The sequence below is a fragment of the Corapipo altera genome, unplaced genomic scaffold (assembly GCF_003945725.1).
Source record: "Corapipo altera isolate COAL_440 unplaced genomic scaffold, ASM394572v1 22, whole genome shotgun sequence".
Taxonomy (NCBI): domain Eukaryota; kingdom Metazoa; phylum Chordata; class Aves; order Passeriformes; family Pipridae; genus Corapipo; species Corapipo altera.
In genome coordinates, this window is record NW_020884886.1 from 14,468,085 (window position 1) to 14,485,098 (window position 17,014).

A 17,014-nucleotide genomic window follows, 5' to 3' on the forward strand; every position below is an offset into this window, starting at 1 on the left:
GCCCCTGCCATATTTTTCACTTTGAGGGGAAAAGATTTAGGGATAAAACACTAAAATGAAGTAACTGCCACGTCTAACTGTAATTATACACTTGAGTGCCAAACTGCATAGACTTTGATACCCTTTGTCAAGTATACACCAAACTAAAGTCTTAGTCAAGTCTGTATACTTAGTTTTGAGAGCATTAAAATGAGAAGGCTGAATATATTTAAACTGCAGTAAGTAATCTCAATCTGAAAAGCCATCAATTATAGCAACTCCTTCCAAAGGAAATACTTGCACTTGCCATAGAAACGGCTCGGCAAGCAACTAGAAATTATCAGTCCATTAACTTATTCCAGTTTATTATTGAGAGTTCCATTCACTTGAGCTGGTCACTTTTCTATAATAGTAGCTTTATCAGTTCACATAAGCAGACCTGAATCCCCACCATGCAATGAAATTTCATGTTCTGATTTAGTTGCCTAAAGTTACCCGCATGGCAGGAATATTCAGCAATGCCCAATGAATAATTACAAAACAGGAAAAAAAAGTAACTTAAAGCAATCCAGGCAAGTATAAATGTGCTCCTTTTTTTCCAGCTGCAGCTCAGGCAGCTCAGCTTACGGAGCCACAAAGGACACAATGCTCTGTTCCAAACAAAATCAACCAGTATAGAAAAAAAATCCAAACACGAAAATCTTCTTTTACATTTTAGACTAATCCAACGAAATAACTATGTCAAGACTAGTTACTCTAGCAGCTCAATAAGAAGATCTAAAAGGGAGAAAAAAATATCTCCAGCAAAGAGAATAGGAACAGGTAGAGGAAAGCAGCAACATCTTGAGCTACAGCTACAGCTTGAAGAGCTGCTACAGAGACTAAACTGAAATGAACTTATTTCATGTTCTGCCATGTTTGAGATACAGGCTGACAAGTCATTCTATCACTGTCTTCTGATAAGTGAATCCTATTAACTTTTTTAGTCAAAATTACCACATTTATTTCTCAACATTGCTGTTATCCTAGTTTGGGCAGAGGGAAAAAAAAGACCACTTCTTAAAGAATAAGATTATATTTTACTTTAACCACATCTCTGGTTTATATTTATTCACCTCTTCAGGTGAATATCATACATTTACTATATTTATATAACACTCATCTCACCACTTAAGACAACAGCACATTTACCATTATATGACCCTTATGTTGTACTATTGGTATTACTAAGCTTAACCAAATTAATTTTAATGGGGCTCACTCCTAAAACCTTTTACATTGTCCTCTGCAACACTACTCCCTGCTTCTTCTGCAGGTTTCTGTCAGAACCTACTCATTCCTAAAGTACATTTCAAGTAAAACTCCCTTAAGGTTCAACCACGTATTTTCAACTGACCTTTCACTAAACACTTTTGAGGAAAGCTGGTATGTTGAGTACTATTTATTCTCTTCATGCATTTCCCATAAGTATGTACAACGCAAGTATTGCCCAGGGAGCGGCAGGGACAATATTTTATTCCCCCATGAAACCTTTCAGTTAAGACATGGTTATTCACTGACAACCTGGTGCTCATTTGAACCAGTGTTTGGATGTGGGAACTATTTTTATTTTGCCAGCAGTACTAGCACTTCACTAATAGTTTTTTCTGAGATTTTTGGGATTGGTTTGTTTGTTTATTTCCCCATCCCAATATTCTCTACATTAAAGAGTATGTATTCAGCAAGCACATTCACAAGCTATTCTTTTGTCCTGTCTTCTAAGTTCTCAACTAATAGCTTTCCAGTAACCTACAGACCTCCTCAGTTCCTACGACTTCAGTTTTTCTACCTTTATAAATAACTCAGCCTACCACTAGAACAAGGCTTTTCTTGTTTTAAAAAAGTTTATTTTCCAATATCCAAGCAATCAAGGCCATTGCTACCTAATTACCTCTACGTGATGTATATGAAAGATTACAAACAAGGTCACAATTCCTGCCAAATAACCACCTGTGATGAAACCAGGTGAGGTTCAACAAATCACAATAGCAGGTCATCTTCTACAAACAAAGCTCAAGGTTCCATACTTCTTTAAACAGTCAAAGTGTTACTTTGACAAGTACAATGAACACTTGGATTTTTCCCAATCCTGTAACACTGCAGTATCAACAATAAAAGGCTCATTTTTTTCCCCTTCTTACCTAATAGAATAACTTCCTTTTATCTTTGGCCACCATTAAACTAAATACTTACTTAGATTCAATTTGTTTTAATAAAAACAAAAGTAGTTATTATAGAATTGCAAAGAGTAACAGTTCTTGCTTTGTTCTTTTGCCTTTTAAAAAAATCAGCTTGTTCACAAGCTAATAAAAAACAAAGCAATGCAGTAACCCTTGTATAAGTCCATTCTTATACAAACCAAAAAGTTACTTTGCCAACACTTTTCAAGAAAGGTGTATCCCCCACAGTTATTCAGAAGAAGTGAAAGAAATTCAAGCAATAACAGGAAGAAAGTTTGAAATTAAACTGAAAAGTAGGTGGAAGCAATTAACTACCAAACTTCTACTGTCTACTTGATGCCAAAGGGCTCTTTCAAACATATTGCCATGGACAGAGCCCTTGAGAATGAGATTCTGACTTTTGATCCAAGTCCAAGCAGCACATTCTTGATATAAGTTTTCGGCTCCATAACAGCGAAAATAAGAAAAGAACAAATCCCTACAAATTTCATCAGGATCTTTCCTGTCTACATTTCTGTATTACTCTTCTTCAAAAGCATATTTATCTCAAACAATAGCTGTATCAATACCACTTAAACACACTCAGCTTGACAGCTCCATTAAGCTGAAGAAGCAATTTATACAGATGATATATAAACAAAATTCAAACATTAAGTCTCAAGGTTATAAAGGCATTGTTTTAAAATACACTATTAAGTCAACCCTGGGTATACTTAAGACTTTTGATAAGAAGTAACCTTGAGCCTGTGGTTTTCAGGGATTTCACTAATAACCTTGACTAGTGTTCCCATGGAAACAGAAAAACTTGATTACACAACTTCAAATTGCATAATAAACCAAGTAAAATAAAAATCCATGTTTTCAAACCTATTTATGGTGTGCTAGTGAGCAGTTTAACTATATTAAAAATTCTTCCTTCTTTCCCTAAATCTGTGGAATTGTCTTAAGCAAGGAAGCATTATCTCATTACATTATATGCCTATTTAAATCAACCTAAGCCACTATCCAACATCACCTCAGTTTTACCCTGACTTTACAGTACTTGAAGCTAAACGTCTGAAGTGCTTTTGGTTGTTTAAGGAGAATATAATTTGTCTTCCTCAATATTAGGTTTCATGATCAAATTTAAGAGTATATCAGTCAAACAATCCATCCCACCAGTAACATAATCAGCCCCACTACAGCTGAACACATAATGAAACATGTCTTCCATTACCTGTCTCTGAAATATAAACAACAGGATCCCGCTTCAGAACTTTACCAAGTTTTGAAGTAGCTGCTTTTTTCTCAGGTGTCTTCTTGGATTTTTTCACTGACTGCACCTCCTCTTCTGAATCTGTATTTTGACCACAACATAAATGTAGATTTCCTCCACATACACACACAGGCTTTAAGTAACAGATCACATAACAGTTAACATGTGTTCACATATATTCAACTGAGCGAGAAAGAGATTCCATATTCCTACTGTATGTCAGAGCATAGCTTCGTTTTTCATCCATCACATAAGTGACAATGCAAATTTGGTCAGAACTCTGTCTTGACAAGTGTTTTTTGTTTACATAACAAGAAATATGTTGTTATTTATTCCAAGAACAGCTATATAAAAACCTCTCTGAAAAGGAATGCAACAGTCAAGGGTACCACAGCAGTTTATTTCAAAACAAAACCAAAAAAAAACCCCAAAATCCAAACCCACAAAAAATACTATATTATACTGGTGTGTTCCTTGAAACTGTAATTTACTGTAAATTTGTAACTATGAAATGCATATTTACTAGATTTTTTTAGTAGAGAAAGACACACAAGTTTGCTTTTAAAACAATCTTCCATATTATATTCATGCAACCCACAAAAATGTAAAATTATAGAATATAATCAGCCTCCTGTACTCAGTGTAGGATGTTATTTATCTTTAAAAGAAAACCTAAAACTCTCCAGAATGTATATACAATTTCATAGCAAAAAAAAAAGTTACAAAGTTTCAATAAAATTTACTATCTGAATTTCTTTTTTTTGTGGGTTTTTTTTGTGTGTGGGTTGGATTTTGGTCTTTTTAACAGGTATTTTCTTAAAAGTTATTTTGCATTGTATATTACATGCATGACATACACTGCACTCATATTTATCAAACATATTTATCCATCAACATTTACTGTGAAAAATGTTTTTAATTGCATCTATTCCATAGTAATAAAAAAAACAACACAAAAACTTTCAGATGTACCATTTACCTGATCAACCTTGAATGCTGATGCAAGGGATACAAAGGAACATTCAGAAACAACTGTGAACACTACCTGAATCATAGATTACTCTCCTCTTCTTTTTCGTACGCTTTTGTTTGGAATCATCTTCACTGGGTGAATTGTTCACCTAAGAGTAACAGTCCATCAGTTCATCAATAAACAGTTCCTTCCAGCTTTTACTCAGTTACACAATGAAATTTATGAGTTTCAAATAAATTCTAACAAATTATTTATTTTCCAGTATTACAGTTACAAAGTTTTCTGCTAACTCATGGGTGGGAGTAGTACGGGTGCAGGGCAGAGGAAATGAGGAAGAAACTGCAGCAATAAAGCTAAACATGCTCCAAGCAAACTACAGATGTTTAAAATAAATATTCTATTTAATGCTAATTAAAGTTAATCAAAAACAGATTTTTGAGCACTTCCAATTGTTAATCCAAAAAAAGAAATGGTCCCATGCAAAACAGAGGTGGGACAGGCCAGTAAGTTACTTTCACTTTTGTTTCCACACTGGATGTGGCTTCATTGTAACCACCAGAACTGGACACAACCTCAGAGAACAATATACCCAATGGAAAAAAAGAAAAAATCATGCACAACATTTGAAGCTACACTGATTTCCAAGTCAGAGTCCTTGTTGTTGCAGGCTCTCTCTCACCCCTTGAGCAGTGCAGCCACCACCAGGGATTGCACCAGTGCTCACACCTGACAAACATGTCCCAGGTGGCACCAGAGAGAACTGAATTGTCTCAAAGAATTTTTTTATTTTTTTAAACATTGCTAGTTTTAGATATTTAGAAAAATCACAATCTGCACAGGTATAAAGTTTCCTCAGTCTAACAAACTACCAACTATGCTTGTTTTGTAATCACGTGCAGCTATAAATGCTTTTATTTATCTAGAATTGTATTTTTAGAGTAACTCATTTTATCATCTACATTAAGTCCTAATCTGAAATCTGCTAAATCCCTGATATAATTGGAGAATTGCACAGTAGAAATAACAGATCACAGAAGATAACTGCTATGTCTTTCAGCTCCACTTAATGGTCCTTTATTTTCACATTGAAACAACTAAAATACACAGTCAGAATATTTTTTAAGTAACATCTTACTTCCACACTGTTATGCTTCACATTAAACATTCCATCCTATTAGAAATCCTTCCTTTTGCAAGTCATTTTAGAGCTATCTTTAGCCACTGCTTTCTTTTTTATACAGCTCGAATGATGAACACACGAAGTAGCCTGACACCAGAACCCAGTCTGGTTTTAACCTATCATTTTAAAGAATTTGGTCTTTGCAATAGGTTTACAGAAGAGATCCCAATGAAGACAAACAATATTAACGTTTTCCCCACAGGTGTTAGAACATCTGGTTAAAAAAACTGGTCCGAAGGCACCTCCACCACAGACTTTTACCTCACTTGGAAGCATGGCCCCTTTGTGATATGCCTACATATACTGAGCATAAGCTTCAACTTTAATTAAACTAAAGATTAAGTAAGCAGAGCTACTTAGAGAACTGTGGCCAATAATTAAAATAACTTCAAATACATCAAACTGTTCCTACACTAGCACCTAATCATAACAACTTCTACCTGCCTTTGCCCTACAAACCAAATTTTTTAAATTAGCAGCTTTCTTCACCACCTACAAAGTTTTACTGCTAGAAGTTAATATTAAGTGGTAGTTCCTTCCCATGCCTATAAAAACAACTGACATATTATCTGTTATTTTAGTATATGAGAATTATAACTTTAAGAAATGCTAGATACACAAACAATCCTGTATCAGAGAAACCAAACACTTCATAAACAAGAAAAGCAAAACTAACCTTAGTCTCCTTTTCCCTTTTCTTCCCACTTGAGGGTCCTTCACCATTTTTAATTTTTTCACTCTTTGTCACAGTCTCACATTGTTGTCGCTTTCCAGGAGGTACAACACCAAAGAATTTCCGGATATCCTACCAAAAGGGAAAACAATAAATTTTTAAATACATAGCTCATCGCACTATAAAACAGCAATGCACTGAAATTACTTTCTCAGCAGCTCCATTACAATACATATTGATTTTGAAATTCTGTTTATGATTCAGAAAACAAAGCCCAGCTAGTTAAACGTAGCTGCTCAGACACCCACATCACCTTTCTCGTCTTCGAATCATGAAAAAATTTATTTCTTACTTAGTCACCTTCACCAATACACATTGCAAGACAAACTTCCACTAGCAATGAAATACAATGACTTAAGATAGATGCTTAAGTCTTTTTTTTTTCCAATTAGTTACCACGAACCTAGACCGAAGTACTTCTACAGTTAAAATGATCAACACAGCTATGAAGTAGTGTCAAATGTAAAAAGACAGTTTAATAGTGGGACATACTGCATTCTCCATCTTCTCATAAATTTAAGATAGTAACTTGCATCTCACTAAAAAATTAGTCAGCTAAAAAGAGGCAACATTTAAATAGAGAAACAATTTCATACCAAGACTTCCAAAAGGTCTATTTTGTAACCTTATTTTAGTACCTGACCACAATAGACATAACAAGCTTTCTAAGTGTGTAAAATCAACAGCTGAAGCTTCAACTTTAGAAACACACTATTGTATAAACAAAACCAAATCCGACTTCTGTCAAAAAAAGCCCACTGGTTCAGGTTTATTAAAAAGAAAGTGAGAAAACAGGTACCTGGTTGGTATCACTACCTCCAGTGTTAGCAGCCATTTTAGAGACAGAAAGTGCCTCATATGGCCTAAATAATATAGAGAAGGTAAAGGATGTGGCTCAGGCCTACATTGTACCCAGCTGAGAGCTATTCCCCATCATGGAGTTCATCTGCTAACTTGTTATTATCATAAGTAACCACAAGTAAAGTAATACATTCTTAAGAAATCTGCATCAAGTCTGATTGATAATAAGGGGTCTTTCAGGCTCCTTTTCTCTTACCAGTCAGCTCCCTGGCAGTTTGGATTTAGGGCTTAAAATCAATGGAACATGTAATTTGAAAGCATGCACAAAATATGGGACATGTATAGATTCGTTTAGCATACTCAGCTTAAAACAATTTTCTAGAATCAGAAATGTTATTTCCTGTAAAAATTGAGGCTCTTTGTGTTATAGCTGCATATATTAACATAGATTCAGCAAGCAGACAACGGTAGACTGGAAAGCATTCTTCCTTAAGTGTGACTTCACACATTTCCATTATGGAATTCATGCATAGATTTTCAACACTCTACTATTTTACATGTACTCCTACAACATAAATGCATTACCATATAAACTCTGAAATTCTGCCCATCGATACCTTTAGCTAACAAGTTTGAAGAGAGCATCTGTTTAAAAAGTCTCCAAGTGGATTCGTGGACTTGATCACTCAATTATACTCATTATTACTGACTTCTTTTTAGGCTTAAGATAACAGGCAAGAGAAAAACAAGCCTCATTAGAACTTCTACATAGTAAAATAATTTAAATACTTACTACAACCCTGCAAAATAAAGTGACTTCAAAGTTTTGGGGTTTTTTTAATAGTTGTTACTTTAAAGCTTAAAATATTTGGAGAATTAATTTTAGATCAACAATAAGGCTCTACTCCTTCTGTTGCTTTAACTAAAAACTGTCAAATAGCAAGTGAGCTGCTCTGCAAACTTACAAACCTCTACCAACCTCTGTGCTTTCTGGAAATTGTTGTGAGGAAACATGAATACATCCCAAAATCAGAGTCTTCAAGCTTACACACTTTACAAGTGGTAGCAGGAAATACGTGTTACATTGGATAGCCCAACTTAACACCACCTGTCTGGTTTAATTTACTTCTGAAGTCTATTGGTAGACTTCTACAGAGGCTTTTTAGCAAGATTTATTTATCATTCTTTTTCCTCTATCTTCATCTTGAGTTTTGGATTCCAGTTCTGGAATCAGTTTTTCTTTTAAAATGCACATAACTGTGGTAGAAGATTTGCAGAACCTTTTGGTGTTGTGAGAAGATGCAATAATATTAGAATTTTTTAATAGACTTACACAAGGTTTATGAAATACAGACTTCATAAACTACACAGCCTCAAGATACAAAGGAAAACTGACACCTATGCACAGTCTTCTTCAAACTTCAGAGTTATAAATTCACCAATCTTCTTCAGCTATCCTGCTCTTTAGAAGAAAAGGTAACCTTGTTAACCACTGCTGACATAACAGACAGTGAATACAGAATTGCTTGGGAGAAAAGTATGCCACACTGCAACAATAAAGTTACCCTTCAGTGACACTTTTATCCAAGAATCATGAGATTTTTCATGCCATTTATTAAGAGATGCCAGATAAATTATTAACTCATTGCATAACTAACTGCAGAAATGAAGCAATGTAAGTGTCTATCATATAGACTTAGATCCCAGATAGGATCACTTGCTTCAGTTCTGGGTTTGTTTATTTATTTAACATTCTCTGACTGACCCTCTCAGTGGTTTATAATGCCATGCATATATATGAGATCACCTGGTAGAAAAACTGTGTGTGTTTAGCTTTTGTCTATGCTCATTCAAATCAGAAAAGGCATCTGATTTGCATCTGAAAAGGCATCAATGGAACCATCAAGTTTTCTTCCAGGATATTGCCCCAAAAACCACAGCAGTGTGCCTTGAGTATCCTGGAAAAACCCACCAGCATGGTTGTTCCAGGTGGTCCCCCTGCCCGTAACACTAAAATTTAAGGGCAAGACTACATTGGTGTGTCTCCCCAGATGTGCTTCAGCAGCAGCAACAAGACATGTAATTTTGAGCTGTTCCACCCCGGTAGGAGGTGTAACTAAGGCTTTCTGATCACTCTTGCTTAGTTAGGGGCGTAACTGATGCACAGCATCTGAACAGCATAAAAAGCTGGTTCCTGCTTAGCTTTTAGCAGTTGTATGACCTCAGTAATGGCTGTGCCATCTAGTCCTTGCCAGTTCTGAATACTGCTTCAAATCCTCCATCTTATGCAATAACAGGAGACCACAGAAATTCATCACATCAGGTTGCATGTTTTCTTTTGAAAGATTTGTATCTGTCTGTTTTACTGAGGAGAGTAACACAAGCAGAAATTGAAACCTATTTGTTCGGTGGTACAAAGACTGGTTACTTCAAAGACAGTGTTTTTAAAAGGCTAGTGTTCAATAAGGCATAATATTTTCCAAAATAACATCATATAATTCACGCTGCACCTCAAAATACAAGACAGAACACTGAATTTCAGCAACCTAGCTCAATGACTGCAATAGAAAGTATATGCACCTCATTCCAGGTATTCAGAGCATCCATGAGGGCCCTCATCAAAAGAATCATATTTATTTATAGCCTGTCTATTTCAGCACAAGTTTTGCCCCAACATCACCTGTGACATTTGGTGCTTCCAGAACAATTGCAGTAACTGAAATCAAATTTATAGTATCACTTCAATGAAACCAGTAATACTTGCTTGGGTAACTATACTTAATTAATATTTACTGATAGTGGGGCAACTGCAGCACAGGTTCTGTACGACATTTTTCAACCAGTGTCACAGGTCTAAGTACAGAACAGCTGATGCTCCAGCTCCAGCCCTATGAGTGTCCCTCTCAGCTAGAGAAAACTCAAGCAGCCCCTACTCCCAGCCACTCATTCCATCAGGTGTACCAGTACAGTGCTCTGCTTGGAAACTGGGTCAGGCCACTAATCTGGGTGAAAAAATAAATCCCTTCTGAGACAAATCAGTTCATTGTGTAACTCTACACACATCGGTTCAGCACAGCTGAGAAGATGCTGCAGAACCAATCTGACAGGGCCTACTTACATTTGGCAATACACGAAAACAGTTTGCAAGGGTGTAACACTGAATTGCAATACACTTGTGCTGTTGCTGCACAAGCGGCACAGGCCACACCATTACTAACACCGCTGCATTTTTGCCTCTGCAGCTGCAGCAGTGATGGTTGTACAGCCTCCTTGCTTCAGGACTGAAAAGGGAATGGGCTGAGGCAACTCATACTGTCCTCAAAATTATTATTGTCTTCCTCCTTTCTAGAAAAGTGCCAGACATTGCAAGATGTGTGGATTCAGAAGATGACATAGAGGGAGAAAGCCTTTGTCCCGCAAAGGTGGGAAAGGAGGAAGCAAGTCTTCTATTAAGATCAGTTTTCTAAAAAGGTGTTAGCAAAGAAACAGGAGAAGCAGATTTGTCCTCATACATATATTTAAAGCCATCGGCCAGCCCTAACAAACTATGAAAATATCACACATTACTAGTTTCAGGAGTCTAAGTGCTGGCAGACCTCTGTCACTACTGTAGAAGACTCAGACTGTATCACCCATCATTGCAGAGCAGCAGGTTTAAGCTATAAACATGCGCAAACCCTTTGGAGTCCAAAATCAAAGCTGAACACTAACTGGCTTTGAATGGCATCTGTAGTTAAACCAGTAAAAAGTGTGCAGAGAGGCTCCATTTGAGCAGAAGAAAACTTATCTGAGCCAGAGATGAAGAGGGGCTACCATCTTATAGTGGCTGCTTAAGGGAGCAGCACTTTGGAAAGCACGAAAACACGTATATGTTTATATTTACAAACTCTTTACAGCCTAATGAGGGTTGCATCCTTATTTATAAACAACTGCCTACTTCCAAACTTTTAAAGTTCTTTTCTCCCCACTCGAACTGTTTTTCTGCAAATACTGCGCGCCCTCCAGCTCGGCAGAAGAAACGCCCTCGCGTGTGCCCCTGCTGGAACTAAAAGCAGAGTTAACACTCCGGCAGACCGCGTTTGGAGAGGTTAGCTCGTCCGCATTCCTTCCCAGTCGAGCCCGCGGTCCACGCCTAATTCCCCTAATTCGATGAGCTGGAGAGGCTCAGCCGCTTCCCGCTTCGGCCAAGGGCATTTCCTCGGCCAGGGGCTCCATGGCACCACGCGGGGGCCGGGGCTCGGTCGCTGCGGGCGGGAGCGCGGCGGGGCGATCTCTGCTCCGCGGCCGCTCCGCCGCCCGCGGGGCTCGCTCAGCCCGCGCCGGGCCCCGTCGGCCCCGCCGCCGCCCCCCGGACCCGGACCCGCCGCCGCCCGGGCCCTGCGCGACGCCCCCTGCCCACGCAGAGCCCCGCGGCGGGGACACCCGCGGGCAGCCCCTCACCATGCTGGCGGCGGTGCCCGTGCCTAGCGGGACGCTCCCGGCTCCATGCTCCCGCCTTCGCGCCAACTCCCGCCGCCCGGCGCCTGGCGCTGCCGTCACGGCCGCGACGGGCGGGGCGGACACGGGGGCAGCCCCGGGTCGGGGCCGGTCCCTCCCCGTGTCCCCGCGGGAGCCCCCTGCCTGCCCTGCCGGCCTGCCCTCGGCACTTCCCCCCTCTCCGTCTTCCGTGCGGGCCCCAGCGGCTCGTGCCTGCGGCGGGGGTTTAACCGCTCCCGCAGCTTCGGGCCTGGCCCGGCAGGAACGGGAGCTCCCCTCAGAATGCGGGCCGCGGGGAATGGCCTGTCCTTGGTCCCCTCCGGTAGAGCCGGAGAGCTGACAGTCCGAACGGCTGGTTAAAAACATACAAGAAAGCAGAGCCAGGCCTCCATGAGATTCGGCTCTTTTTAGGGGATTGAGGCAAACGAAGCATCCAAAAAGGCGTACAGCTAATAACAGCGGTGCAGGCGCCACCAGCCAGGCCTGGATCGGCGCAGCAGAGCAAGGCATTTCTTTGTCATAAACGTGAGATGGTCCCTTCCGTCCTGGTTGTGCCGGGAGCACACCCAGATGTGTCGGGCTGTGATTCCTCTATGGGACAGCCCTTAGTCTGCATCCGAGGAGGCCAAGAGAAACTGTGGAGTTACACTTTGTCTTCTCCCACTGATTCTTTAATTTTCTAATTAATCTTTAATGAAATCTTGTATGTTTTCATCCATTTTGTTTCCTCTACTTGCTGAACACCGGCAGGGAATAAACTTAGTCAAACCAAATAAAAATGGTTCCACCCTCAAGAAGTACTTGCCTGATGTTTAGATTCTGCAAACGTATTGTTAATTATTGTTAGACTTGGAGAAGAATAGGGAAGGCAAACAGAATTTATGATGCTACAAATATTGCCAATGATTTAGGAAACCACTCATAAAAAAAACCTAAAACCAAAAAGCAAAGAGTGCAAGCTCAGTTTGTGCTTGGCTCATACTGCAATTTCTAATGCTATGACTTGTGTACACTCTCTGTTCCCATCTTTCTTTTTCCTTTTTTATTTTTTCATTCTTCGGAGAACAAGAGACTGTCTACTTGGTAGGATGGTCGAATTCCAACAAAAATAACTACACCGAGATAAAAGTTAATGATACTTATTACTATTCCCATTTAATTATTTAAATTGGACTTTAAGTAATTGTAGGATCCTGTTTGTACAGAAATTGCTACTGTTCTATTATGAACGTACACGGTTAGGTGGACTCATATTTTCAGCATTAGCCTAGCTTGTCAATTTGGATTTCTGCATAAGAAACATGACAAAATAAGCAACTAAATGCAGATCCATAGCACAGGCTGTGCTTTTCAGCCTGCTTTACAAGTTATTGCATAAGCACTCAACATAATGGTTATGCAAACATAACTGGTATTGCTTTAGAAAAACATCTCCAGTGATAAGTTTGTATTTACATATTTAATTCTCATTATGTAATTTTTAAAGCTGTGCATATTCCTGATACCAGAACTAAAGAGTAGTTAAAGTGGCTGACATTTGTAAGAGCCAGACAAACTGTTCAAATAATGCTAAAAGAGTTATTGCAGGTGGTTATCTCTGTTTGTAGTTGATAAAGCAACCTAGAGTAACATCCAGCAGAGCAGTATCTGCTTGTGGGCTTGTGACGTTCATGTTTCTTGGAAGGCAAGAGTTTAACCCTCTATGAAGAGATCAGACTGAATACCTGCAATGTCTTTAATTCACTCCTGGGTATGGTGGGGAGACAGGAGACCTCTGTTTCTGTGTGCCTGACTATGAAACCACTGGAAGTGGGAAAAACCTCAGTCTGCCACAGGAAACAAAACTGAATGTTCATTGTATTATTATGTGCTTTGCAAGATAAAATCAAGGCAATATCCCTTTTGAGTCTATTAATTGATCCTGGCTCATGTTTTAAAGCCATATTATCCAGCTGAAAGTACAGCTTTTTAAAAAATAGCTGAAGTACACTCAATATCATCACTCTATTTACAATTGTGACAAATAATTTTTTAAAAGTTAGACTTGTTTTCTATCTTTCTGAAAATCACAGGCTATTCAGCTCTTTATATTGGATTTTTTTTTCAAAATACATGAAAAAAGTGAGATATTAGCTCTTGAGCTTGAGTTTTTTCCCAGTCCTACTGTTATTGTTAGTGAAGGCTTTGTCTTGCTTATGAAGAGGAGATTACATTTTCTTGTATTGATAAATAAAAAATAGCCTGTTCTCTTTTTGTTAATATTTTCATGTATATTTTCTTTTCAAATTTTTGAATATTGCTATGTTTATTTCAGAATTGAAATCAACTTTTATTGCAATTTTTGAAGGGATATTTTATTTACTGCTCTACACAATTTGTATTTTGAATTGTTTGAAACTTACTTGAAATATAAGGCAGAGACTTGTAACTTAACACTGAGATACTTTTGAAGTCCATAAGGCAGTCTTTCTCAGGTGTTTTAGGGGATAACTCACTTGAATAATTTGAGAAATCTCTGTAATGGAACAGAGAAGTTCTGAGCTTCATAGGTGTCCAAAGGACCTCTGAGGTTAGGAATTGCCCTAAAGAAATATAGTATGGTAATGCTGAGATGATTAGGGAGACACAACAAAAATATTTTTCCTGAAATTTCAGGTTAAATCCTGGGGGGGGGGGGGTGTGAAATTAACAGACATTAAAATACTCATTTACTAGATTGTAGTCTCTATTTTGGAGGAATACCATAGGGAATATATTGTTTACTAGAGTCTCTAGTAAAGAAAATCAAATTTTTCTAACATTGTAGAAAAAGGAATGAGCATTTTGATGCAGATGAAAATTCCAAAAATTCTTTGTAAATCTGTGGTCTAGTTTCTATTTACATTAGGCTTTCTATAGTATCCATTACAATTGGGCATCTTTAGAAAAGACTTGACCCCATATCAAACAGCTTTTGCTGTATAAGATAAAGATAAGTTATTTGCTTGATGCTGTTGTGGGCAATTATATAAGTTGCACTTTTTTGAGCTCCTCATACTTGTAGACCTGAGCAGCTGATGTGAATGTAAACATTACACTTTTTCTAAGTGAACTTTGTCTTTAGGTCCTTCTCTTCATTTGCATATCTAGGCAGAATGAATGTGTGTTAACTTGGGTACTCCACCTAACATTCAAAACTCTACTCCTTTAAACTAACATGTTTGGCATTTTTGCAGATCAAACCCCAGGTTTTCGAGCCAAACCCCAAAACAAGGAGAATACATATTCAATAGTCAAGTGAAAAGTTGTTTTCATCATTTGAATACAGAAGCAAAGAAGAAAAGGAAAATTGATAGCTAAGAATTTAACTGAATAATCGTTAGTCTTCCCCAACTACTGAATCTGTATCAGCAGGTGCCCCAGAGATCTCAGCCTTTCCCAGCCTTGATTCATTCTGAAACCGGATTTGTTAAGTGCACGACCAGAGGCAGGAAATCCCACTGTGCAGTATCATACTGATGTCCATGTACAGCATCACGGTTGGAGCCTATCCTGACTCTGCCACTTGAGCTAGTGGATAATTAATTCTCTTCCCCTCCTTTTGTACCCTCACTTCCCAATAGCCCCCTGCGGCACCTCTCTCTTCTGCACTGATTGCTTTCCAAATTACCAACAGTGTTTCCTTCCCCCAGGTCGTTGCTTAGCTAATCAAAACCTCCTCCCAGATTCAAGTCACTGTATGACCCTCATCAGTTAAATTGCTTCCTCTCTAACTTCATGAAGTTACATTATAGCTCAAACAGTTAAATGTGAAAAAGCAGTAAAAAAAAACTGGATTCACAGAGGCTTGAAACACTGAATCATTTTCAAACCTTGATTATAGCATGCTCCCAGTCATGTCAATAATAATGAAAGAAATACAATTCATAACCTTGTACAGACCAAGCATCTGGGAGCACAAGTCTCTGCTGCATCTCTCATATCTTGGGCAGGTGCAACATATTGTCTGCAATAAGATGCCAGTGGTACTAAATCTACTGTAGTTAGTGATGAGAAGCCCATTGTCTTTACCTTGTCAATAGATTGCCAGGATGTTACAAAACTGTCGTGGGTATTTGGAACTTGAGCATCTGGTAATCGTAGTAACTAGCTGCTTTAGGAGTGTACTGGCATCCATAATAACTTGTATTTGGGTTTTCTTTCATTTCTTTCATTTCCAAGCTGCCTATGTGTGGTAGGATCTTGGCTAAGTGTGGATGAATTACTTCAGGTAGTTGATGGAGTGCTGGGTTTGTTATGTGGCAGAGACTTGTGTAAGATGCATGGCTACCCCACCAGCAGGGACCTGCAGTGCAGAAGATGTCAATGGGAGCTTTCTTCTTCATCTGTAGTGAAAATGTTCCTTGTAAAGGCACTGCAGAGAAGTGTTTACACACATGGAGGTTTTGTTGTTTATCTTAAAAAATAAATAAATTGTCTTTCATTTTTACTTATTAATCAACTTTATGGATAAACTAAAGGTATGTCTCAGTGCTATTGTGCAGTGCTGCAATCATACTCTCACAGGTGACAGCAGCACAGCAGTGCATCTGGACTTTCATGTCCTACATGCCAGCAGGGCTAATTCATCCAAGCAGAGTGCTGTACTCAGGTGATAAATTGTTCCCATGTTCAGATTTTAGTATTTCTTGCATGTGAAGTTACTTCACACTGCTACATTGTTCCGCAAAGCTCTTCAGCAACTGTGGTCTGTATGTGAATACACTTTATATAACTGTGCCTCAAGAAAGTAAAATGGCAGTACTCAGCCTTACTGTACTGAGTAAATTGACTATATCTCAACATATATAGTGTTGCTGTAATGTAAAATGTTAAAAGGTTGAATCGTATTGCATAACTGCTCTGTAAAATATTCATTGTACTGATGGCCCAGCTGTGTATACAAAGATTGTTAAATAAATCAATCCTAAAATAGTATCTTTCATGGCTAATTGTCTTTCCTAATTGTGATTATTTGAAGAAATCCAGGGAAATTATGTAAGAACTGGAGCAGACCTGTGTTGATTTTGTTCTGCTGCTGTATGTACAGCTGTACAAAGCAAACTTTTATATAGGATAGAAAAACAGTTGCATGTGTTTGAAAGAAATATTGACTTGCTTTAAGTTTTTATATAGTTAATGGAATGTGCATATATTTCTTGTCAACAACAAAATTTCCCACAAGTCCAGGGAGAGTTTTTCAGCAGAAATAGGATGTTTGAGCAGGGCAGGACTGAGGAATGATGCAGTCCCCTTCCAGCCATCCAATTACACGGAAGGGAAAAACAATTTTTTAATTGGAAACTCTGTAGTCTGAATTATATTAATGTTTCCTCAAAATACAGCTGCACGAGGAATAAAGGATGTGATATCTTCATAG

The 17,014-nt window shown here is 38.4% G+C and overlaps 1 protein-coding gene across 1 annotated transcript in view; it reads right to left on the bottom strand.

The window, feature by feature from the left end:
- The window catches only part of RFC1 (replication factor C subunit 1), a 33,142-nt gene extending 21,168 nt beyond the window's left edge, over positions 1-11,974 (bottom strand). The window contains exons 1-4 of the mRNA XM_027642686.1: positions 11,581-11,974; positions 6,283-6,411; positions 4,499-4,574; positions 3,415-3,534 (exon numbers count right to left, since the gene is read on the bottom strand). Of these exons, the coding sequence (XP_027498487.1) occupies positions 3,415-3,534; positions 4,499-4,574; positions 6,283-6,411; positions 11,581-11,583 (328 nt within the window). The 5' untranslated portion in view covers positions 11,584-11,974. The remainder of the gene's footprint in view (positions 1-3,414; positions 3,535-4,498; positions 4,575-6,282; positions 6,412-11,580) is intronic.
- Positions 11,975-17,014: the final 5,040 nt, after the last annotated feature.